The sequence below is a fragment of the Mandrillus leucophaeus genome, unplaced genomic scaffold (genome assembly GCF_000951045.1).
Source record: "Mandrillus leucophaeus isolate KB7577 unplaced genomic scaffold, Mleu.le_1.0 Scaffold272, whole genome shotgun sequence".
Lineage (NCBI taxonomy): Eukaryota > Metazoa > Chordata > Mammalia > Primates > Cercopithecidae > Mandrillus > Mandrillus leucophaeus.
The window spans coordinates 828,068-852,180 of record NW_012102832.1 but is presented as its reverse complement, the minus strand read 5'-3'; the positions used below and the strand labels follow the sequence as shown (position 1 = coordinate 852,180).

At 56.1% G+C, this 24,113-nt stretch overlaps 2 protein-coding genes and 1 long non-coding RNA gene across 3 annotated transcripts in view; 1 reads left to right on the top strand and 2 right to left on the bottom strand.

The window, feature by feature from the left end:
* Positions 1-1,609, bottom strand: part of CISD3 (CDGSH iron sulfur domain 3) — a 5,301-nt gene extending 3,692 nt beyond the window's left edge. The window contains exons 1-2 of the mRNA XM_011984735.1: positions 1,583-1,609; positions 6-218 (exon numbers count right to left, since the gene is read on the bottom strand). Coding sequence (XP_011840125.1) covers positions 6-218; positions 1,583-1,609 — 240 coding nt within the window. The remainder of the gene's footprint in view (positions 1-5; positions 219-1,582) is intronic.
* On the bottom strand, positions 326-23,283 carry MLLT6 (myeloid/lymphoid or mixed-lineage leukemia (trithorax homolog, Drosophila); translocated to, 6). Its single transcript, XM_011984705.1, has 19 exons — positions 22,893-23,283; positions 22,363-22,417; positions 22,010-22,119; positions 20,602-20,705; positions 20,300-20,393; positions 17,948-18,124; positions 17,175-17,273; positions 14,150-14,366; positions 13,018-13,632; positions 12,391-12,572; positions 12,051-12,159; positions 10,484-10,550; positions 10,172-10,317; positions 9,496-9,693; positions 9,318-9,406; positions 7,842-8,191; positions 7,297-7,387; positions 5,101-5,457; positions 326-4,521 (listed from the first exon to the last, which is right to left on the bottom strand). The coding sequence occupies exons 3-19, from the start codon at positions 22,055-22,057 to the stop codon at positions 4,480-4,482; spliced, it is 2,985 nt and encodes a 994-aa protein (XP_011840095.1). The 5' UTR covers positions 22,058-22,119; positions 22,363-22,417; positions 22,893-23,283; the 3' UTR covers positions 326-4,479.
* A 377-nt stretch (positions 23,284-23,660) lies between these two features.
* LOC105542979 overlaps positions 23,661-24,113 on the top strand; it is a 2,817-nt gene continuing 2,364 nt past the window's right edge. Inside the window, exon 1 of the long non-coding RNA XR_001006559.1 lies at positions 23,661-23,867. This is a non-coding gene — a long non-coding RNA (uncharacterized LOC105542979). The remainder of the gene's footprint in view (positions 23,868-24,113) is intronic.

Below are 24,113 nucleotides of genomic sequence, written 5' to 3'. Positions count from 1 at the left end.
CGCACAGCCTCAGCGCCTGGGGCACCCGCGAGGGCACGGGACCTTCCCAGGATTCGCTGTTGCTGGCCGAGCCTCAGCCGCGCTTCTGGGAGCGAGTACGCGGGCGTCGCGTCACCTCGGGACGGGTCAGGGTCCCGACGGCCGGTGTCCACGGATTGATGCACCCTGTGGGCTGGGCCCGGGTGTGCTGAGCATTCGCGTCTGTGCGCGCTCTGCCGCTGAGTGCCGACAGAAGGGCCGCAGCCCACGCCCTCCTACCCTCCCGCAGTTGGCACCCACCTCCTGTCCCTTTCCATAAAGCCAGACCACGCACGGACTCTTCGGATTTTTTTTTTGCAAAACATTCTTTTATTAAAAGAACAAGTGCTGTTTACGAACTGCCCTTCGTACAAATAACATCCGTTATACAAAGATACAAGATCCGGGTTATGCACAATTCCAGGCTTGGAGGTGGCAGGGGGCATCGCCTTTGGGCTGAGGATATCAAGGTTTTAGAAAGAATGAAAAAGGAGCCCCTGGGTTTGCAATCTGTGGCTTCCCCTCCCTGCTCCCTAGGAAGGGTCTGCTACATGGAAACAGGCTGGGATAGAAAGGGGGCGGGATGGGAGCAGGGGTGGGGTCTCCAGTCCCACCACCCCAGTCCCAAGTTGAGCTGGAGAAAGTGAACAAAGGGGAGTGAAGGCACCCCTCAGTTCCCAACTTTTCAGTAGGTCAAGACAAAGTGGTCGGGAGCTAGACACACTCTCAATCTGGGTCGCCATGGCAGGAGAGAGCCAAGGCTACTTGCCCACCTTCCTCAGAATTCCCAGTTGAAGTTACCTCAATCTCTCTAGGCACCTCTGCCCAGGAAAATAAGTTGAGATAAAGGAGAACTGGGTGCAAGCTGCCCACCCCTAACTGGCCCACTGCACACCAAGGAAGATCCTAGAAGGTGGCAGGGGAAGCCTGTGCCTTTGAAAACCTGTCTTCATTTCCAATTTGGGAAAGAGAAGCGTGGAGGTTACCCTTTCTCAGAGCTGGCCCCTAGCTTGGGCTCCTCTCATTTCTCTAGACCCTTCCTGAGAGTCTGGGGTGAGCACCTCCCTAGAACTCAGTATGGGGGAAATGGGCAGGGGTCCCCTCATCAGCCTCAAAGTCAGGACACCTTGAGGCAGCGCAGACCCAGGAGCCTGAGGGGGAAAAAGCCCCACAAATAGGAAAAACGAACCTAGACAATCCTTAAAGTGTCATTGTCCATGGAGAGGATCCACTAGCTCTGAGCTAAGACAGTCAGTGCCACATAGACACCCTCCCACCCCAGGCACAGCCCTGCACTCACACTGTGTGTCACACACACAGGGACAGCAAGCCAGCCAGCCATGTGGAGACCATGCCCTGGGAACCAAGGGCCAGGAGGCCACAGTCCTGAGGGCTGGTCCTGGCCCTGTCACTGAGCCCCTTCTAGGCTTGGAGCTGTCATCTGTGATGGGAGGGGCTGGCTGAAATGACCCCTAAAGACAGGTCCCTTCAGCGCTGGCATGCACCAGTTGTGACCCCACAGCAGGCACTGCCTCCGTATGCACCCCCACTCACACCTCCTCACCAAGGGTGGGAACACCCGACTCCACATGCTCACCCACTCACACCTCCTCACTGAGGGTGGGAACACACGAAGCTCTGCTCTCATGCGTTTCCAAACTCTGCTTCCGCTCTGCAAACCACATCCTTCCCCTCCCCCAGACAAAGAGATCTACAAATCTGGGTCCCTTCCCACCCTCCACCATCCAAATTCACTCTCGTAAAAGGGACTGAGGTTAGGAGAGGGTGAGATCGTTACAGCCATCCCCCTGCATTGGTATTCTGCTCCTCCTGAAGCTTTCCAGACCTTTCCCGTTGAAGCTCCCTGAGAAGAAGGAAATGCCACTACCTCTCTCATGAGAGACGGGGGAAAGAGAAGAGGGCTGCATCAATTCATACCCAGCCTGGGCCCTGTCTTCAAATCTAACCACAGTCGCCCAGTCTGGGGAATGCAAGCGGCTTGGGAGAGTTGGAGAACAGACACTTGGAGATGAGCTGAGGGAGGGAAGAAGTATTGGGCGGGGGTGGGGTATCTTGGTTTCAATGCACAGAATCACTTGGACCTCTCACTCTTCAACATGGCAGCCTCAGGGTAGATTTACTTCCCTTCCCATCCAGACAGAAGTTAAGTTTCGCTCTAAGTGGGCCAGCCTTGGGCAAGGGCGTGGGTGTGAATGAGCAACTCTTCTAAGAATCTCTGAAGGTTACTTTTCTTTTTTTTCTTTTTTGAGACAGTCTCACTCTGTCGCCCAGGCTGGAGTGCAGTGACACGATCTCAGCTCACTGCAGCTTCAGCCTCCCGGGTTCAAGCAATTCTCATGCCTCAGCCTCCCGAGTAGCTGGGACTACAGGTGTGCACCACCACACCCAGCTAATTTCTTTGTATTTTTAGTAGAGATGGGGTGTCACCATGTTGGCCTGGCCAGGCTGGTCTTGAACTCCTGACCTTAGGTGATCCGCCCGCCTCAGCCTCCCAAAGTGTTGGGATTACAGGCATGAGCCACCGGGCCTGGCCTGAAGGTTACTTTTCTTTTCAGTGGTTTGGGGCAGGGAGTTACACAGCTTAATAGATTAAGATGAATAAAATGCTGAATTCTATCACTTCTAACATATTTAGCATTAATAGAAAGTGAGTATTTCTGAGGTCATCACAACTGCCTCTCCCTCCCCCAAGCCCTTGCAAGTGCCTAAGAAATTGCCTTTGAAGGATTCCCACCCCCTCCATTATCAGCTCCCTAACATCTTACAAAGTCTTATCAACAGGAATATTAATATTACTTTCAGTATCAGAAAAAAAACAGTTGAGCAGCACAGGCAAAAATATATCTGCACTACGTTTCTGTTGTTGCCAAAAATATACACATCTTCTTTTCTTTATTAAAAAAAAAAAGAAAAAGAAAAAAAACCCAACAACAAAAACCCAAACAAACACACACAGAAAAATCCACACATGCAAAGAGACTGACAAGGCGGGAGCCTGGGGAAGCTGGAAACCCCTACCCTGGGCTCCAACCCCAGTGCAACTGAAACAGGGACACAGGCTTCGCCTTGCCTCTTGCCTCTCTCCTGACCGTCCACTCAGCCTCTGGGCCAACGGCCTGGGCAGGCGGGGACTCTTTGAAGGTAAGAATTGCCCACTCTACCCTGGGGAAATAGCTGGTGGGTAGGGGACAGTTGTTACGTCAGCTTAGTGGCTCCCCTGGTTGGTGGGGGTGGGGTGCAGGAGGCAGGCTGGTTAATTCTGGAAGGGAGGCTTTTGCTAAAAGCAGTGGCATTTCCCTCCACCTTACCCCCTCCCCCAAGCCCTGGGGCTCCCCTTGTGCCAGAGAAGGACGAAGCTATCAGTGGGGTAGGGGCCCTAAGGGGGCCCTGAGACCATGGGGGAGGGAAGGCAGGATATTACCCTGATTCAAAGCCCCGAGCCCCCGGTGACTCTCCAATATTGGAGTACTACTCTGGTTTTTGTTAACCACTCATGCCCCCAGAGAGGGAGCAAAGGTGGTGAGGTGGGGAGGGTGCAAATAAGAGCTAGGAGGTCCCCTCTCTGGCGCTGCTTCATCTGACCACTGCGCCTATCCCTACCCTTGGCTGCCCTGGGTCCAGGGGTGAGAGACAGGCAGACAGACACACACACATACACACACATGCACACACACACACACACTCACACACTGAGTCGGGCAGCTCCATCTCCCCACCCTCGGCACTCCTAAGTCCAATAGTGCAAACAAAGGGCGGGGCACCAAGGAAGGCTGGAGCCTCCCCGCACCTGCCCTCTCCTCCCCATCATGGGGCCCCAAGAGGCTGAGGCAGCTGGGACTGAGTGTGATGCTCTCCTGCCCCTTCTCCGGCCCCCGACATCTGTGGGCTTTTACAAGCTCAGCTTGTGCCCCTGCACTTGGGGGAGGGATGGCGAGATAAAGTCCAAGGGGTCCCTTCTGCCATCTGCCCGAGCTGGGAAGAAACTGCAGGTAAAGTGGGTCCAGCCCTTCTTCCGTAAAAGATTTCCCCGCAGGGAAAGGCCCATGGCCTCTCCCTCCACTTCTCCCCATTCAAGTGCTGATCCATTTCATGTGACAGGTCCAACCAACCCCCTACTTCTGCCATGGCCCACTCTGCTCTGGGGAGGGGGGACCTCCAAAATATTTGCTAGGGGTGGAGCTCCTAGGCGGGCTTGCAGCCTGTCCTTCCTCTGAGCCTCACAAAGCGGACAGTGTGGAAAGGGAAGGGGGCCAGATGGAAGGGGCTCCCCTCTCAGTCTCAGTCCTTGGCACCAGGAGCTCCCCACACTCCCTGGACCTCAGCACAGGCTCTGGGTCAGGGCTCTCCAGGGACTGGGCGCAGGCGCCTGCTCCAGGCTAGGACCCCACAGGCCAGGATCTGCTCCCTCCACTTGGGGGGTCAGGAGGGGTGAGGGTGGATTTAGCCTTTTTCCTGGTTGACTGAAGCTCCTTTGTCAGCGGTCTGGAAAGAGAAGGAGGGAGGCCGGGGGTGCGGAAAGTGTCAGGTCCTAACCCCGAGATAAGAACAGCTTCCTGGGCCAAGAAAGCTGCTGTGGGGTGCTGAACCGGGGCCAATGGAAGCCTCTGGACTGCGCTCTGAGGCGTGCACGCCAGGGCCGATGCGCAGGGGTGTGAAACCATCCTGCAGAAGAGCACCGGGCAGCGGAGGCATGTGCCAGCTAAGGCTGTGTGCCCTCAGGAGGGGGAGAGAGGGCCTTTCTGACATTGGCCTACCCAGAGGGTCATCTTTTTCTAATTGGTCTGCTCAGAAACAAAATGGCTTTTTCTAATTGGTCCTCCTGGAGGAAGCCTGTTTTCTAATTGGTCCTTTTCCTCTGAGCCCATGCTCAGATTGGATCTCTCTTGGCCCTGCAGGAGGGCACCCATGTGCAAGCAGAGGCCCTGGGGTCTGAGGCAGGGCACTTCGCTGACCTAGGGGTTGCTTCCTTCCCCCTGCTGAGGCACCTGATAAGCCTTCTGACAATCCATCTCTACCCGTCCCTCAGAGGGGAGGCAGAAAAGCCCCGGGCCCCTTACTCACCCCTCCTTTGGGGCCACCGCCACTGCCGTCTGCTCCCGACAGGCTGAGGAAGGGGTTGGTCTGGGCAGTGAGGACTGGAGGTCCGCCTGCTGCTGCCACTGCTGCAGCTGCAGCTGCTGCAGCCATGAGACTTGTGTTGTTGCCAAGCGAGGGAGCCACTAGGGCTCCAGCGGGCAGCAGGGGTGGAGCAGACGCCGTGGGCAGCAGGCCAGGGGTGCCCGCAGACAGCAGCGGGGTGGAGCTTCCTGCCAGCAGGCTGGCCATGGGCAGCTGGGAGCCCCCAGCCATCTGCAGGCGCTGCAGCTCCCGTTTCTGCTGGATCTGCTGGATCATCTGGTAGACAACAGTCTGGTGTTCCTGCAAGGGGGCCAGACTGCTTGTTGGCCAACAGTCCTGGGGGTCTCTAACCTGCTGCCTGCCTGCCCTACCTGGCTGGGCCCCACCCCATCACACTGGAACCAGGAGGCAAGAGGCCTGAGAGACAGTCAAGGTACTGTCTCGCATTTCCCACTTAGCCTCGGTCTCCCCATCTAGACAAGAAAATGGTTGCATGCCATTGGCATTTGTCAGCTGCAGCACTGCCAGCCAACAGCAGGGCATTTACCATCTCTGGCCCTGCCCACAGAATCACCCCTCAGCTCCTAAGACAACCACAGACGCCCCCAAGTTGAAAAACACTAAACTGGGTCAATAGTTTTCTTTTTTTTTTTTGAGACGGAGTCTTGCTCTGTCACCCAGGCTGGAGTACAGTGGTGCGATATTGGCTCACTGCAACCGCCACCTCCTGGGTTGAAGCGATTCTCCTGCCTCAGCCTCCCAGGTAGCTGGATTACAGGGGCCTGCCACCAGATCTGGCTAATTTTTGTATTTTTAGTAGAGACGGGGTTTTGCCAAAACTACTGACTAGGTCAATAGTTTTCAATTCACTGGACACTGTGGCTCACGCCTGTAATCCCAGCACTTTGGGAGGCTGAGGCTGGTGGATCACTTGAGGTCAGGAGTTTGAGATCAGCCTGGTCAACATGGTGAAACCCCATCTCTACTAAAGATACAAAAATTAGCTGGGCATGGTGGCATGCGCCTGTAATCCCAGCTACTCGGGAGGCTGAGGTGAGAGAACCTCTTGAACCCACGAGGCGGAGGTTGCAGTGAGCCGAGATCATACCATTGCACTCCAGCCTGGGCAACAAGAGTGAAACTCTGTCTCAAAAAAAAAAAAAAGTTTTCAATTCCCTTTCTCTTTTGGTTTGTTTGCTTCTATCATTTAAGATTCATTTATTTTTGCTTTGAATAGGCAAAGCCTTCTTAATGTCCCAAAAACCAAAATAATATATCAAAGTTTACCTTAAGAACTTACTCCTCCTGCTCCCATCTGGTCCCTACAGGCAGCCAGCTGAACTGGTTTCCTGTCTAATGTTTCTTTATATTCAAATGTTTATTTTTCCTATTTTTTCAACTCCCTGTTTTGTTTTTGAGACAGGGTCTCATTCTGTCACCCACGCTGGAGTATATTGGCGCCATCTCAGCTTACTGCAGCCTCCATCTCCCAGGTTCAAGCGATTCTCCTGCCTCAGCCTCCTGAGTAGCTGGGACTACAGGCGCGTGCCACCACATCCAGTTCATTTTTTGTAGAGATGCAGTTTCGCCAAGTTGCCCAGGCTGATCTCAAACTCCTGAGCTCAAGCGATCTGCCTGCCTCAGTCTCCCGCGCTTGGATTACAGGCGTGAGCCACCACGCCCGGCTGCTTCCCTTATTTTTAAAAAGTAAAACCCCTTTTCTCCAAAGGTAGTTTCAGCTGACCCAACAGGAGACAGACCCAAAGAAGATACTATGGTTGAGGGTGGTGTCACCTGCTCAGCCACTTAGACCCTGGAGTTTCCTCTGAATGTCTTTGGGGCTGGGACTGAAATGCTCAATAACTGAGGACTTGCTGCCCTCCAGAGTCTCTCACCAGGATGCGGACCTGGGGCTATTCCAGCAGCCCTTTCTCAATGCCCAGGGGACCCTGGGCGTGATCTTATCCCCCTTCCTCCCATGGATGCTCCACAGGGCCCAACCCCAGTCTCACAGGTCCAGCCTGGAGCTTCCCCCACCTCTCTCTGCTCCTGCCCTCTCCTGGCTGGCCCTGATCCTCTGAGATGAGCCCTTCCAGGCAGACCAAGGGGCCCCTGAGGCAGGGAAGGGAGGGGCATTACCGGGGTCAGCTGCGGGGAGGCCAGGAGCTGCTGGAGTTGCTGGAGCTGCTGCTCTTGCTGCTGAAGGAGGTGTCTCTGCTGCTCCGTAAGGCTGAGGTGGGGGTGGAGTGGGGCGGGGGAGCAGACAACACACAGACCATGGGGGAGGGCCAGGGAAACACTCCTGCTCCCACTCCCAAGCCCTCAGACTCCCTCAGACCCAGGGGAAGCAAGGCAGCGATGTGTGATCTTAGAACACTGTGCTCATAGGGTGCAGTGGGAGGGATACAGTTCTGATTTGGAAGAACTGTCCCAGAAGGAAATCCTAGAGTGAAGGAGAGGAAGTCAACAATTCTTTTGTCCCTGGGGAGCTACCATTCAGAGGACACTCATGTCTAACAGTCTGTGGAGTCCCTAGAGGCCAAGAAGTGAGTAGGATTATAAACCCTGTGAGACGAGAGGCCATTTGTCCTTTTAGGGATTGTGGGTGTTTTGGGGAGAATCCCTCCCTTCCCAGAGCCAGCCCCCCACCCTGTTCCCTTTCCCAGGGCTGAGCTCTCCCTCACCTGTTGAGACAGCCTGGCAGCTGCAGCGTGGGGGCCCCGCCAGCCTGGCTCAAGCTTGCGGGGTTGGGGGCAGCAGCCCCATTCAACCCCCCAAGGAGCCCATTGAGGGGCAGGCCCCCACTGCCTGCCAGCCCCCCCAACAGCCCCTCAGCCATGGGCATGGCCCCCAGCCCTGCTGCCCCGGGTGCCCGGCCCAACCCGTTCTGTGGCTGGGGCGGGAGCGGGGCAGGGGCCCCAGGCAGGGCCAGGGGCAGAGTGGCAGGGCTCTGCTGGAGCAGGGGCAGCGGTGGGGGCGTGCTGTGGAAGGACAGCGACGAGCTGCTGCGGCTTGGGCAGCCTGAGTGTGGGTCCTGGGGAGGGAGGGGGAAGGGAGGGGTCAGAGGGCCAGCATGACTTTTCTGGCCCCTGGCCCAGCACCCACCAGCATTCTCAGAGCACAGCAACCCCCACTTCACCCCCAGGCACCCTGGAAGAAGCAAGGTCTGGGAATGAGAGCTAAGAGTCCAAATTGTCTTCACAAATCATGTTTCCTGACTCCTTCCTGAGAGCCCAGCGCCCCTCGTCATCCTCATTTAACAATGGACAATGATGATGGTGGTGACCATCTGGTGAACCAGATCCTGAGCTGAGGGCTTGACCTGTGCTATCTTGCTATTCTCATTTTATGCGTGAAGCCATTGATTCTTGCACAGGTTAAGTAACTCTGCAGGCAAAAGCACTACAGCTGAAGTGAAAGGCTCAGGTTCAAATCCTATGTCCACAATTCAATGGCTTGGGTGACCTTGGGTTCAACCTGTCTTAGTTTACTCACTCTTAAGCTGGAGGGTAACAGTAGTACCTATTCCACAGGCTAACTATGAAGACTAAATGAATGCTTTAAAAAATCTCAGCACAGGGCATGACAAAGGGCAAGTGTGCAATTAATGCTGGTTATTATTTTGATTATTATTGCCCAAGTCACACAGTTAACAAATGGCAGAGAGAACAAGAACCCAGTTTGTTGGATTCCAGTAATAACCACAATGCAATAGCAACTGCTATTCCAACCGCCACCAATTACACAGGAATTATTCTGTGTGAGGCGCTATAATAAACCCTTCACAAATACTTCTCAAAGAGGCCTTCCCTAGCCACTTTCTATCCACAGAAGCAGCCCTCCCCCGTTCTCTCTCTCACAGCCTTCAATTTCTCTCCACCCTAACATGTCTCCCAGTTTGTAATTACTCCTTCTTCGCTTGGGGTAGCCTATCTTCAGAAGCAGCACTGTGCCCGTTTTGCTCACTGATTGCTTAGCCAATGCCTGGCACTAAGTGGGCACCTCATAAATATTACTTGATTAAGGGAGGACTGAATGGATCAATCAATTGCTCAGTCAGTCACTTCACTGCCCAGCCTCCAATAGCTGCGGGGAAGAGATGGGACCAGGAGAGCCTTGAGTCTCCCCCTCCTTCCTGCCCCGCTCCTTGTAGCGCCCACCTCAGAAGAAGTGGACAGCGAGTTGTCCAGGCCGAGGCTGCTCTTTCCCGGAGGGCTCTTGCTGGTGCTCAAGGAATCGCTGCTGCCGGCTGTGAGAGGGATGTCACAGGCTGCAGTCAGGGACAGTTCGGACTGCAGGGCAGGAGCCTCTCTCCCAGGCTGGGCGGGATCCCCTCACCTTGGGGAGGCAGGCCATAGGGCCCAGGGACAGGGCCGTTGGCGGCAGGCAGGGCAGCAGGCAGGGCAGGGAAGGGCACAGAGAGCTGCACGTTGAGAATCTGCAGCCGCTCCTTTTTGGCCGTCAGGCTCAGGATCTGCTCTTGCAGCCGCTGGTTCTCCTTCTGCAGCGCGTGCAGCGCCTTCAGCATCTCCACGACTGCGGAGAGAGCGAGGAACCTGAGGGCGGGGCGAGGACGGGCGGAGGCGGGGCCAGGGGGCCGGGGGCGGGGCCTGGAGGGGAGTCAGGGCTCAGCCCTTAAAAAGGAGGCGCCAGCCTAATGAGGGACACAGGTGAGCTCTGAGAAGAGAGGCGGGAGTTGGGGAGCCACAGGTGTGAGGACCTGGGGCAGAGCCTGAGGCTGGGGTCGAGGCCATAGGGGTCAGGAGAGAAGAGCGGAAGTTGCGGTTTGGTAAGGTCGGGGCCCGGAGGCCACGAGCGCCAAAGGCGGGGCGCAGAGGGGCCAGGGCCGGTACTGTGGCCTGGCAGGGATGGGAGGTGAGGCCCAGGGTGGCCGAGAGTCAAGGCTGGGGCGGGGCCTAGGGGCGGAACCTTAAAGAAGCTTGGGGACTTCGGGGAGAAAGATGACTACTGGGGCCCTAGGGCAGGCGTCCCGACCGGCGCCACCCCTCCTCACTGTTGACGCCGGCCTCCCCGTCGCCCTGCTTCTCCAGAAGCTGCTCCATGTTAGTCGTCCCTGGGGCCGCCGGGTCTAACTGGCCGCCCCCACAGGGTGCAGAGGCTGTCTGGTCGAAGAGTGCGGGGAGGCTGCTGATGGGGGACCTGCGGCCAGAAGGAACCTGGGCTCAGTGGATCCGACCACTCCAGGCTCCTCCGGCCCTTCCCCCGTACCCCCCAGGGGTTCCAGCCCGCGCCGGTCTCTCTGCCCCTCTTCCCTCGGGTGTCCCTCCTGCCCCCAGCCCCTCCTCCAGGCCGCCCCTTCCCTCACATGGAAGACAGACTCTCCTGAGGGGAGGTCCCCCGACACCGGAAGCTGCAGTCCTCCAGGTCTGGCTCTTGGAAGAAGGGAAGGCTGGGATCAGCGGGGAGGAGTGGTCGCTGCCTCAGGGTTCCCGCCCCCGAGGTGGATATGGGATTGGGACCTCGCCGCAGATCCCCTTCCCCAGGAATCCCCAACACCAGACTGGCAGTTCAAGGCCAGCGCTGAGGGCCCTGGCTTGGAAACCCTGCCCCTGGGAGGCAAACCCCGGGCATCTGCTCTCTCTTCCTCCTCTGGGCTGAAGGCTCCACTGTCTGGCTTCTTTCAGATCCACCGCCCAATTCCTTTCCTGGGATCTTCAGAATTATAGAAATTTGAGGTCAAGACAGACCTGGATTTAATTTAAACCTGACACCAACTTTTGTGACCTTGGGCTCCTAACCAGCCTCTCTGAAGTGACTGTTACTAAGATTAAAAGAAGGTAATGTGAAGTGTTTACCTGAAGGGTTTAGCTGGCATGTAGCAAGCCCTTAATGACTGCAGCTATTATCATAATTAGCTCTGTATGACTTTTTACATTCATCAGATCCCTAATTAGGAGGCAAAACTCTTCCTTGGGCTACAGAATCCCTGCCGTTCTTAAAAGTGGAATCGTATTTGTCTCCTTTAAGGCTTACCTGAGTCGGCAGCCTGGCTGTAGTCCCCGCCTCCCAGCCTGACAGGTGGTCTCCCTGCACCAATCAGCTCTCTGGGGCTGGGCTGACTCTCCAGGGAGAGGGCGGGGAGTTTGTGGCCCGCCCCCTTAACTCCTAAATACCCGGAGAGGTTGAGACCTCCGTAAGGGCTGATCCCAAGGACACACTCCGATGCCAAGCGGGAGTCACGCTACACCGGTGAAAGCACTGGGCTTGGAGTCAGGAGAACAGACTCTAAGCTTTGGCTCTGCCATTCCCTGCCTTGAGCAAGTCTTCCATCTCTGTCTTTTTCTTCTGTGAGATGGAGCAGTAACTGCCCTGACCTGCCTTCTCGCTGGGTTCTAACCTGAAAGTGTACCCTGGTTTGCTGTGTGTGGATTTTTATTTTTTTTTAAGAGACAGGTTCTCCCTATGTTGCCCAGGCTAGTCTCCTGAGTAGCTGGGATTACAGGCGGGAGCCACCACGCTGGGGTTTTGTTTTGAGCCTGGGCGATAAGAGTTTCCTGATCTCCGCTCACTGCAACCTCCGCCTCCCAGGTTCAAGCAATTCTCCTGCCTCAGCCTCCTGAGTAGCTGGGATTACAGGCGCCCACCACCACACCCAGTTAGTTTTTGTATTTTTAGTAGAGACGGGGTTTCACCATGTTGGCCAGGCTGGTCTTGAACTCCTGATCTCAGATGATCCACCCGCCTCAGCCTCCCAAAGTGCTGGGATTACAGGCGTGAGCCACCACACCCGGCCTGTTTGGTTTTGCAGGGAGGGCAATGGCCAGAGGGAGGGGGCAGCCAGAAAGCTCTCCCATTCTTTCTGGGGTCACATGCAGGTGATGGGTGTCAGACCTTTGGGAAGAAAGGGGAGAGGGGGTCAGATATTCACATACCTGTGTGGCTGCTCTCAGCTTGGGCGAGGAGGGGGTTAACGGCACCCATGGGGGTTCCAAAGATGTGGGTAGAAGGGAGGCTAAAGGTAGAGCCAGCCAGAGAAAACACCTAAGGGAGGGAGGTAGAATCCCCTGGCAGTTATTCTTGGATCTAGGGCACAACTGTGTGTACCGGGGTGCACAGGGCCGGGTGTGCTGGGGAGCAGAGGGGACCAGAGCCCGGAGGGAGGTCTGGTGGCAACTCAGCCCAGTTGCTCCAATTCCCACAGAAGGCTAGGGTCCTCTGTCAGTCTGTCCCCAACCTGCCCAGAGAAGGAGGAGCCCGGGAGTCAGGTCTCACCTGAGTGGTGGAGATAGAAGCAGAGGAGGAGGGGAGGGTGCTGGTGAATGGGGAGCGGCTGAGGCGGGGCAGGGCCGAGGTCCCTGGGGGCCCCAGGAGGCTGGAGGAGAGAGGGGTGCTGCAGACGGCCCGTAGCATCCCGCCACTGTGGGAGATGGGGTCCTTATTACTGGTGTAGATGCCTGCAGGCACAAGGAGGACAGAGGGAAGCACACGGTTACCCTCCACCCCAGACTCCTGCTCAGCCAGGGCTGTGACAGCCCCTCCCCAGCTCCAGTGCTCCCTGATTCTGGCTACACATCCAGTCTAACCCTCTTGCTGCAAAGATGTCACTTCTTGCCTGGGTGACATCTGCTTGCTGCGCCTGCTTGTTAAACTGCCCTGCCCAGGGCTGGGGAATTCCTAGCTTTTATAATCTCCCTCCCAAAACTTAGTAAAACCTTCTGACAATCTGCCCCCAATCCTTTCCACTCCAGGCATGCAGGGGGGATGTCCTGAAGGTGACTGTCTGTGCTCTGTCTTTTGGAGGAGTATCCATCCCATTTCCTTCTAAGTGCATGTGTAAGCTCTGTTCCTCACTAGACTGGCTGGGCCCTGAAATGCCCTCGGTCCCCAGGGGTCACTAACCTGCCCCTAGTAAGGGGGACTCCAGGCTCAGGCTGGGCAAGCTCCCAGAAGGCCCAAAGGTTCGGGAGGCCAGACCTCCCAGGCCAGAGCTGACCAGGGAGCCTCCAGAGAAGGGTGAGGCAGCAGTGGCGGTAAAGCCAGCCAGCTGGGCACTGGGCAAGGATGGGGCAGCTGGGCCCCCAGTGCCCTCCTTGTTCCGACTGCCCTTGGGACGGCCTGGCCCGTGGCGGCTCCTCTTGCTGGCTTTGTGCTTCTTCTCCTTCAGGCCTGTCTCAGGGGTCTCATCAGCAGGCACAGGGGTGGCACTCAGTGCGGGCATCCGCTTGTGGGTGCCTGCCGAGGCCCCAGACCCCGTGACGTGGGGAGATTTATAGTCCCCAGGGGAGGGCGCCCGGGCCCGGCCTGAGCTGGAGGTGGTGGTGGAGAAGCGCATGATGGGCCCAAAGCCAGAGAAGACCACCTTCTGCTCAAACAGGTCAGCCTTGGGGGGCTCGGGGGCTGAGGGAGAAGGAGGGGCTGAAGGGGCGGGGGCTGTGGGCTTGGAGTACTTGTCCTCCTCTGGCTGCTCCAGCTTGGGGAATGCAGAGAAGTCAGGGGAGCTCTGCAGGGACGAGACTGTGCACAGAGGGAAAATGGTTACAGCTGGACCCCAGATCTCTGCACTCCCTCCCACTCCCACGTGTACTGGAGGGAGAGAGCTCTGGTCCAGGAATGGGGACGCCTGGTTTCCTGTCTCAGCTCTGCTACTGTCTGTGTCCTGGGATAAGTACCCCCGACCCCTCCAGCTTTCCCACCTGTACTAAAATGGAGAGTAACTCGCACCCTACTGGCCTCACCAGATGACTGTAGCGATTATAGGAGATAATGTTTACGGGGTGCTTGAAAAATTGTACCTTGCAGCACAAATGTAGGGGATAAGGAATACTGTTATGGGTTGGTGGAGGAGGAGAATTCTGGCTCAAGAAGGAAGGGTTTAGGGGCAGGGTTGGAGAGGAGGGGATTCCCCATCTTTATCCTGAACCAATGTAGAAGTAAATGAGATGCACAACCAATATGCAAAGTCCCTCGCCAGAAAAGCTCAGGATGAAAGGCTGTCCCTGCTCCCAGCTTCCTCCCGGATGCTCACACTCACCTGCAGGCTGGAAGGGCCCCCCAGAGGAGGAGGAAGAGGAGGAGGAAGAGGAGGAGGCAGAGGTAAAACTGCTCACACCTTTCCCACTGCTCAGTTTCTTCCCCTTATGACTCAGGCTATGGCTGGAAGACTTTTTCCCCTTTGAGTCCCTGCTGCTCTCAGAGGTCTCCTGCGTGCTGGCCTCATGGTGGGAGGAAGAGGAAGCTGAGGAGGAGACCTGAAGGAGAGGAGAGAGGAAGGTTGGACACCGGCTGCCTGGGCCTGTGCTGATCCTGATGTGGGAGTGAAGCAGGGGGGCACAGGACCTCGCTCAACTGGCAGAGCCCACAGCTAGTTTCGTGAAGGACTTCCGGGCAAGGAGTGGCTGGGGGCTCCTAGGCAGGGATATGAGGAGGCAGCTGTGGCACTCCTGGGTGTGAGGCAGAGGGGAATTCACTGAACCCAAGAAGGCGTGTGTCTTTCACCTTAGGCAGGGAAGATGGAAGCTGAGGGGGAGATGAAAACAGTCCCAGAGTCTGAAGAGATTTACTCATTGGTCCATTCATTCACTGAATACTTAGGGCGCCTAAGGCAGCTGGACCTATGCTGGAAGTGGCGAGGCAGAGAAGAGGACCCACAGGAGAATGGACTTCTCTGGTGCCCTCCTGGAGCCCTCCAGCTACTACTCCAAACTTCAGCCCCCTGGCTTTCCACTCATTCTCTAACCACCCCATGCTCTTCCTAGACAACCTGAGATTGCACACACTAAGCGTCTGCCAGGAGAGCCTATCCTTACTCTTCCTGGGAAATTTCTCATCCTTTAAAATCCAGCTTAGAAGTCCCTCTTCCCTGAAGCCTCCCTAAATACCTCAGGTGGAACAAGGCACTCTGACCCCTTATTTCCAGAGAACTGGGCACACATGACCACATGTCAACAGCTGCTACTCTGCACTGAAATGTTCTGTCCTGTGTCTGAGGCACCAGAAACCAAGGAGAGTGGCAGGGTGGTGGTTGAAGGACCGTGGGCTCTAAGTCGGGCAGAGCAGGGTATGAGCCTGGCAGGCTCTGCCCTTTACTGCTATGTTTTTGTTTTTTTCTTATTTTTATTTTTTGAGATAGAGTTTCACTCTTATTGCCCAGGCTGGAGTGCAACGGTGCGATCTCGGCTCACTGCAACCTTCAATCACCTCCCGGGTTCAAGTGATTTTCCTGCCTCAGCCTCCCAAGTAGCTGGGATTACAGGCACCGGCCACCACACCCTGCTAATTTTTTGTATTTTTAGTAGAGGCAGGGTTTCACCATGTTGGCCAGGCTGGTCTCGAACTCCTGACCTCAGGAGATCCACCTGCCTCAGACTCCCCAAGTGCTGGGACTACAGGCGTGAGCCACTGCACCTGACCTCTCTGCCATGTTATACTGTGCAAAGTCTCAACCTTAATGAGTATCAGTGTCCTTACGGGGAGCACTATGCATATGTGGTGAGTTGGAAGCAGCATGATGCCAGATACATCATATGGGGTCAATAAATGATGAGACATCCGATGGCAGCAGGTGAAGAGCACAAGCCTTCAAGCCAGACTGCGTTGGAATCTCAGCTCTACCACTTTACTAGCTGTGTGCTTTTAGGCAAATTACTTAACCTCTCTGTGCCCCATCGTCTTCATATATTAAATGGGGTTGGTAAATTTCCAACCTAATTGGATTATTTTGAGTATTAAATGGACTAATCTCCATATGCCCTTCCATCTCCTGGTTCCAGAACACAGCCTGGCATGCCGTGAGTTCATTCGTGCTTCAGGCTGCTGCCAGGGACGGCCCTTTTCCTCCTGGTAGCGACCAGGTATTCAGTCAATCGTGCTGAACAGATAAATGCTGAATGAAGGCTGGACCGGAAACAAGAGCCACCCTGCCCTGCCCCTCCCAGGCAGAGTCCTGGTCTCTGTCTTCCTCTTTGTTCTTTTCAACAGCTGGAGTTCTGAAGGGAGCCAGATGTGGTTCTGAGAGCAAGGGAAGAGAGGGGCTGGGGGGAAGGGTAGCTGAAGTGCTGGGTCGAGTGGAGGGGGATGGGCGGAGTTCTCTGGCATGTCCAAGGGACATCCAGTTACTGGAGAAACTCCCAGATCCCTGGCCATTTCTTGCCACCTGCCTGCAGGGCCCTGGAAAGGTCAGAGGGCATGAATGACAAGCTCTCCAGGTGAGCCCTGGGAAGCAGGGAAGGGAGAAGTTTACTGGGGCAGTTGCCACAGCAACATCACCCTGGAAACCTGATACCTGAGCCTCCTGCTAAGGTGCCCAGAGCTCTGCCAACCGTCTGAGGTAGGGTGGAGGTGAATGGGCAATAATGGTGACAGGAGGGAGCAATTTCTCCAGCTCCCCGCACCCTCCTGGGTTCTCCTCCCATGGGGAGGGCAGGTCGTAGGGAGCAGGGAGGGCTGTTCCAGCTTGGATTAGTAATTCCCTGGCCTAGGGTAGGGCCTGCCTATGGCTCATCCAGATGCTGCCCATTTCTGGAGACAGGCCTGATATACCATGCCCTGCTGGAAATGGGGGGGATGAGTGGGAGTTTGGGGGTACTGTCCAGGGGCCTGCCCCCCATGACACCTTGGTCAGAACTTTCAGCCCCTCCAACCTGCACGGAGTGGGATTTGGGTTGGGTGACAAGCTTTGGGTGTCCTCCTGATGGGGCATAGGGGATGTCCTCTACTCATCTCTGGGGATATGGGCCCTAGAACTTGGAGAGCAGGCCTGAGTGCCATCCCCCACTCTCTGCAGACAAGAGCCCAGGGCTGAGGCCCTCTGGACAGAGGCAGATGGGAACATCTGGCATCCAGCACCCCAAACCCCCAATCCCATGGTTGGTCAGTGATTGGTGGCCCCTTCTAGGCTGGAAGAGAGTAGACGGTGTGGGGTGGGAGGGGAGTGGCATTAACTTGAAGCTATGGGGAGGGTACCCAAGTCCCTGGCTCACCAACCTCTCGCCCCTCGCCTCCCTCCCTCTGCCACCCCAGACCCACGCGCCATCCCTCCTGAACGTGGGCAGCAGTACCTTGTCAGCAGTGGGGACCACGGGTGGGGTGAGGATGCTGGGGGGCGACTCAGGCCGCTTCTTGTGCTTCTGCTTAAGGCGTTCTTTGTCCTTTCGACTCTGGAAAGGAAGAGGTGACTAGATACTGTGCTGGGGGGCTGTCTGGGCAAGGATAAACATGACACGTGGGTATGGGGAGCTGACACCCTCTCAGGATGGGGTTTTGTGGGCATCATCTCTCCCTGAGGAGGGCAGGATAATGGGCTGGGAAGGAGCAACTCAGGCAAGTTCCTATGAGAGCCAACAGCCCTTCCCCCGGCCCCGCCTGCTAAAAATAGCCTGTCCCATTATCACGCCAGTGCCACAGAGCACCACGCGCGTGAACACACACCTGCAAGGGTGTCCACCTGGGACACAGCTGCACAGACGGACAGGAGCAGGGCACGCTATGCTATGTGGTGCGAGGGAACGCAGGCATTAGCACTTACATACTAGGCGGCACATGGCTGGACTGCGGAGACATGTGCAACGTGCAGAGCCATGTGTCTGGGGCTTGGGGGACACTGTGATGTCATGGGGAGGACCCAGAGGAACCACTAATACAGCCACAGGGAAGCCAAGTTCCCACGTCACCCCCGTTTCACTTCAGCCCCCTCCTGCCCTCAGTGGCCTCAGAGGAAGGAAGAAGGCAGGGCCAAGACCTTAAGGGCACCTCATGATGGCTTCTTGAGCCATGTTTGTGAGTCTCTGAGTCCCCATGTGGGAGTGACGACAGGCGAGGGAGGGGCTTCTACCTTCTTCTGGCCCCTCTCGTGGTGGGTGGGGTGCTTCTCCTGCTGCGTGGATGGTGAGGCTGACCGGCTTCTCCTCCCAGAGATGAAACCACTGCCACCTCCTCCCATGCTGCCGCCGCTGCCGCCTCCTCCTCCAGTGCCTCCTCCGCCTCCCCCGCTGCTGTGCCGGGATGTCTTCTGGGGGAGAGATTTGAGAGAAATTGCAAACCCTCCTTTCACAGGCTTAGGGAACACTTCCAGAAGGTTAGAGGATCCTGATCCTGGGGGTTAGTCCCATGTGCCCCGTCCGTCACTAAGAGGACCTCATGCCCTCTATGATGCTCAGCAGAAGGGCGTTCCCCAGCCTGAAAACCCTAGAGTATCCCAGCTGGCTCGTCTGATGTCAGAGTCAACCACTGAGGCCCGGGTCTTTCACTCTCTCCATGCTGCGCTCTTGGCTGACTGAGCCACGGCACGTTTCTACCTCCTTCCCTGGAGCAGAGGGTGTGCAGGGGACCCTCATGGGGAGCCAGTGCTCCCCTGCACTCCACGTCCGATCCCCCCTCTAGACACTTGGCTCAGCTATCACCCCCTTCTCCTTTTTCCTGGCCCCTCCCCTCCACCAAACACAGTGGTTGCTCCTGTCCCAAAGGATATGCTGCCCTTAACTTGAAGAAAGCGGGGAAGTAAACATCAACACACCCAAACAACCCTCATGCTGCCTCTCCCCCATTCCCTTCACTACAGACCCAGCCTGACGGCTTCACCCTCCCCGGGCTTGTAGCTGCTCCCTCTAAGGTCACCAACTACCTCCCAACTGCCAAGCCCAAGGGTTAATTTCAGGCCTTGTCTGACCTGGCAGCTCCCCAGTGTTGGACACAGCTCCTACCTGCAGAGCCCCATACCCTGCAAGGCCCCCTCTTTTGTGGCCCACCTGATCTATCCTTGTGGACACCCTGGGATTATAGCCCCAGCCTTATAAGCCTGGAGCTGCCACTACACCCTGCCCAGGAGTCTGACATCCACCAAATCTAAATGTCTCCACATGGCGCCTCCTGCAAACCAAACCAAGCTCGTTTCCTTGTCCTAAGTTATCAAACCCTGAAACCAAGGTGACCATGTAACTTATCATCCAAACCTGGACACTTCGAAAAATGAAACAGGGGAGCTATTAATAATTACACCAGGGCAACAGGTATAAACTGGGACTGTCTGGGGCAAATTAGGACATGTGTTCCCCCTACAGAAGCCAGCTGCACCCTTTGTTCATGGCACCCCCAGGTATTCAAGCTCCATTTACTCAGTGTCTAGAGCCTAGATCCTAAATGTCACCCCCAACTCCTACTTCTCAGCCACTCCCACGATTAGGCAAGTCTCCCTAGAAATGGTTCTAGCATCCAGCCTCACCCCTCCATCCCCCTTCTCGCAGCTGTCTCCCGGCCACCAGCCTCAGCCCTTCTGATCCAGCCTCACAGCGGCTGCCAGGGTAATCTTCCTAAAAAACAAATCTGATCATGTTACTCTCCCACTTACAGGCCTGACAAGCCTGTGGCTAGGGGGTAGATCCAAGCTGCAGCCAACTGCTCCGGAACACCTCACGGCTTCTGGGACACACCAGTCTCGCCACACACACAGAGTAGCACCCTTTCCAGCCTCCCCCTGGGCCCCAGGCCTGAAGCCTGGGGCAGAGACAAGCCCAGCTCGGGCCCTGCTTTCTCACCTCATCTCCTGCCTCTTCCCCACCAAACACCCCATTCTCCCGCCGCTCACCCATGCCCTTCCTCCTCTCAGGACTTTGTCCACACCAGTCCCTCTGCCTGGGACTCGTTTCTCTGTTTGGCAGGCTCCCGAGGAGTTTTCAAATTAGGCTGCCCGTTCTAAATCCCATCTACCAGCTGCAAGATAAGTTATATAACCTCAGTGAGCCTTAGTTTACTCATCTGTAAAATGGGGAAAATATAGTACACCTAGTTCTTAGGGTGGGTGGGAGGACCACGCCAAATAACACACGGCAAGAACTTTGTCCTAAGGCAGAGGCATAGTAAATGCTGCCTCCCACACAAATGTTGGCTCTTATTTTGATTTCCACCTCCACTCAGCTTAAATGCTACCTCTTCCTTAAAGCCTCCTAGACTCCGACAGGCAGAGTCTGAGCTTTGTCTTTTGGGACAGACTGCTTGGTCCAGCTCTGATCCACACACTTGAAGCTATACTTTATTCCTCATCGAATGAAGAGCTCCTCTTGGGCAGGGACTGGGTTCTTTCCCTCTCTGTCCTCCTAGCACCAGGTACTGGCCTGGCCCAAAGCCCATGCCCTCTAACCATCTAACCACAGCTGACTGACCCTCTCATGCACTGGCCGCTGGGACTCACCATCTTGCTGAAGTGGTATTTGCAGTAGCCACAGTACTTGACGTTGTCCACCTCCAGCACTTCTTCCTCACACAGCAAGCCTGCCATTTGGGCACTAACCAGAGAGGGCAGCCTGAGACGGCTGAGGCCACATATCAGATGAGCCACCTTCCTCCCACCCTCCTGGCCCCCTGCTGAGGCGAAGCCAAGACCATCCAAAGAAAGCATTGCCACCACCATCAAAAAGACAGCAGCTAGAATGAGCCTGATCAGTGGCCATCCAGGACAACCCCAGGGGGTGGGGGGTAGGACGGGGGTCTCACCAGGTGACGTGGAAAGCTTGTCGACATCCATGGCGGTTACAGGTCATGCAGGCTCCTGAGGCCGCCTTGCTCTCCCGGCCCTGCTCCTCACAGATGTAACAGGTCTGCAGGACACAGCACAATCGTCCCCTCCTCCAGGGAGCCCCTGTCCTACTGATGGTCCTTAGGCCACCCCTTTCATTCCATTTGCTCTCCACAGTCTTAGATCAGTGCTATCCCACAGAACTGTCTGCAGTGATGAAAACGCTCTATGGTCTACGCTGTCCAAGACAAATGCCACCAGTCACATGGGCTATTAGCACTTGAACTATGGCTAGTGTGACTGAGGAACTAGATTCTAAATTGTATTTAATTCTTGTTTATTTTTATTGATTTATTTATTTGAGACAAGAGTCTCCCTCTGTCGCCCAGGCTGGAGTGCAGTGGCACGATCTCAGCTCACTGCAACCTCCTCCGCCTCCTGGGTTCAAGGGATTCTCCTGCCTCAACCTCCCGAGTAGCTGGGACTGCAGGTGCTCACCACCATGCCCAGCTAATTTTTGTATTTTTCTAGAGACAGGGTCTCATCATATTGGCCAGGCTGGTCTCAAACTCCTGACCTCAGATGATCCACACCCCTCAGACTCCCAAAGTGCTGGGATTACAGGTATGAGCCACCATACCCGGCCTGCATTTAATTTTGATTAATTTATGTAGCCATGTATGGCCAACGGCTACTATGCTGGGTAGCACAGTCCTTGGATGGTGAGCTCTGAAGGGCCAAGGCCTGTGTCTGTCTTGCTCACTGGGGAGCTTATGCCCACCTCTGCGCTTCTGCGCAGGCCTTCTTCTGCCTGGAACCTGGGGCCCTCACCCTCCTGGAAGCTGGCTCCTTTTCATGCCCCAGGTCTCAGCCTAAATGTCTCCTTCCTTTAGCATCTGGTCTAAAGTAAGCCCCCACCAGGTCTTTATTTTAATGTCTTATTTTCTTCACAGCACTTATCACAAATTGCATTTACTTTGTCTTTTTACTGATATTTATGGTCTTTGCATGCAAGAACTTGCATTCCATTGAGCGGGTAGCACACCTGTCTTGATCAGCACAGAACAGCATATTCCAGCTACCTTGCACCAGGTCTGGCGCATAGTAGGCACTTAATAAAATGTGTCCAGCAAAGGAATGAATGAAGTACCTGTGAAGGTCTACCCTCTGGCAGAACTACTGCAGAGGAGCCTACTATTTCACCTGAGTGCCAGAGCACAGGTGTGTCTGTCAACAGAAGGGTGGTTCACTGGTAGGTACCTACCCACCTCCCAAGTTCCCTTTCAGTGCTGGTTGGACAGAATCAAATTACACTGGATGAAGAGAGCGTTGGAGGAACCCATGGATAGGAGGGAATTGGTAGGGGACACAGCGGGGGTTGCCGACCTTGTTGAAGCGATCATGAGGCACGTACTGCAGCACGATGGGCTCCATGGTAAGCACGTTGGCAAATTGCACCTCGGGGATGTAGAGGGCACACACCACATGTGCCCAGCCTGGGGCAGTGTGGAGGTGGCCTCAGCTGCAGATGGCAAGCTGGAGACTCCACCCCTCATGACCCCACACTGCTGACCGTTCCCTCCACGCTGCTGACCGTTCCCTCCTCCACAGCCTTCCCATCAGATTCCAGCGCCAGCCAGGGAAAGAAAACCCGGCCTCCACCCCAACCCAGTCCACTCCTGCCTTCCCAGACCCTGCTCAGGGGGCCTTGCTGACCTCAGCAGATGAGCCCTCCTCACCTCCATTATCAGTCCTCTTCAATGCCCCGTCTTTGTGTGGGCACAGCTCACACCTCTGCCAATGCAAGGGTGCACAGGGGTTGGGGGATCTGCTGAGCTGGGCCCTCTCTGAACACATTCAAGGGGTCCCAGGCTGAAATGCTAAGCTCTAGTGGGGGATGGATGGGGCTACAGTGGAAATAGGATTGGCCGTGAGTTGGTAACTGTTGAAGATGAGGAAGGGGACATGAGATTCATTATAGTTTTTCCTCTACTTTCATATGAGTAGGAAACTTCCCATAATAAAAAAGTTCAAACAGACAAAAACCAAAGCCCCATGCCTGAGATGGGGCAGAGGGAAGGATGAGCGTGAGGCAGAGGAGGGGTTGGAGGTAGGTGTGCAGGAAACAGGAAGTCTGTGTGACAGAGCTAAGTCCCACCCCAGCCTCGCCTCAGAGTCCCCTAGCTCAACCAAAGTCCCCTAGCTCAACCGGAGACGCTCAGGTGTGTGGGAGGGGCCGGGGAGTGGAGCGGGGCAGTCTGGAACTCACCACCCTGGCTGCTCGCTCCTGAGATTCACATTTCCGGCAGAACCAGGGTCCCGTTGGCACCTGAACGATGCCATAGCAAGCTGAGGGGGGGGAGGACAGTCGCTGAGCAAAGCTGTCAGCCAGCGGCTTTTTCCCAGGGTAACTGGGGGAAGGCGGTGACTCCAAAGAACTAGAGCCAGTTCCAGTAATGGGGGCTGCTCCCCAGTCTGGGGGTCACTCACTTAACAGCAGGACTGCCCAACCGCACAACACCAGCCTTCAATCACACAATCAAGCACTCCAAACAGGGCGGGAAGTCTGAGTCTTTGACCTTAAACTTCTAGAAGATCCTCCCCCCACGCCCTTTCTGGACTTGTTTCCCAGCTCCTTCCCCGGACCAGCCATCAGCATCAGGAACAGAGAAAACCAGAGGGGACAACAGTCACGACCGTCAAACACGTTTTGTTGTTGTGGGCGGGGGGATTTCTTAAAGGGCCAGTGAGGGACTAGGCGGAGAAGTAGGGGGTCTAGGGACCTCATCTTCTACTTCTAAGTATCACAGAGTCAGGTTAAAAGTCAAGGCCGAGGGCAGGTGCGGTGCTGGGAACCCAGAGGAGCGTGGCGGGAAGAGCCCCGGGCCACAGCATTCAGGGATGTCCCAGGAAGGGGGGGCCCGGCTGCTTGTGCCAGGCAGGCGGGAGATGCCAGCCTGCGCCCTCGGCAAGATTCCTCAAGGAGTTAACTCCCGAACCATGTGCTGCTGGGGGAAACTCCAAGCCTCCCTCTTCTCGATTCCGGCCCCCTGCACAACCTCTCTCCTATCCTTAGCTCTTCCCCGGCGGATTTTAGGAGTCCCTTCTCCCCTGGGACCCTTCTCTTCCCTTTCCAAGTCCGCTCCTCCCATTATCCGGAAGCGAGGGGGGATGACGCTCCCCCTTGACCTCTTCCTCCGGGAGCCGGGACCAAAATAACCCGGCGGGAGGGGACACCTCGCAGGTAAACATTCCCCGGGCAGCCCCGACACCGGCGGGGTGGGGCGCGGGGAGTTCACTCATTGCTCCCTAGACTCTCCCCAAACTCCCTCAACTTGGGGTGGGGGGCGCGGAACTGGAACAATAGGCAAGAAAACAATGCCTGACCCGGTCTTCCAGGACCGGGCGGGGGGAGCCCCCCCACGCCTCCCTTCCCTTCAGGTGGGGTGGGGGAGGGGCACGCGAGCCCCGGGAGGTCTCCGGAGGGCGC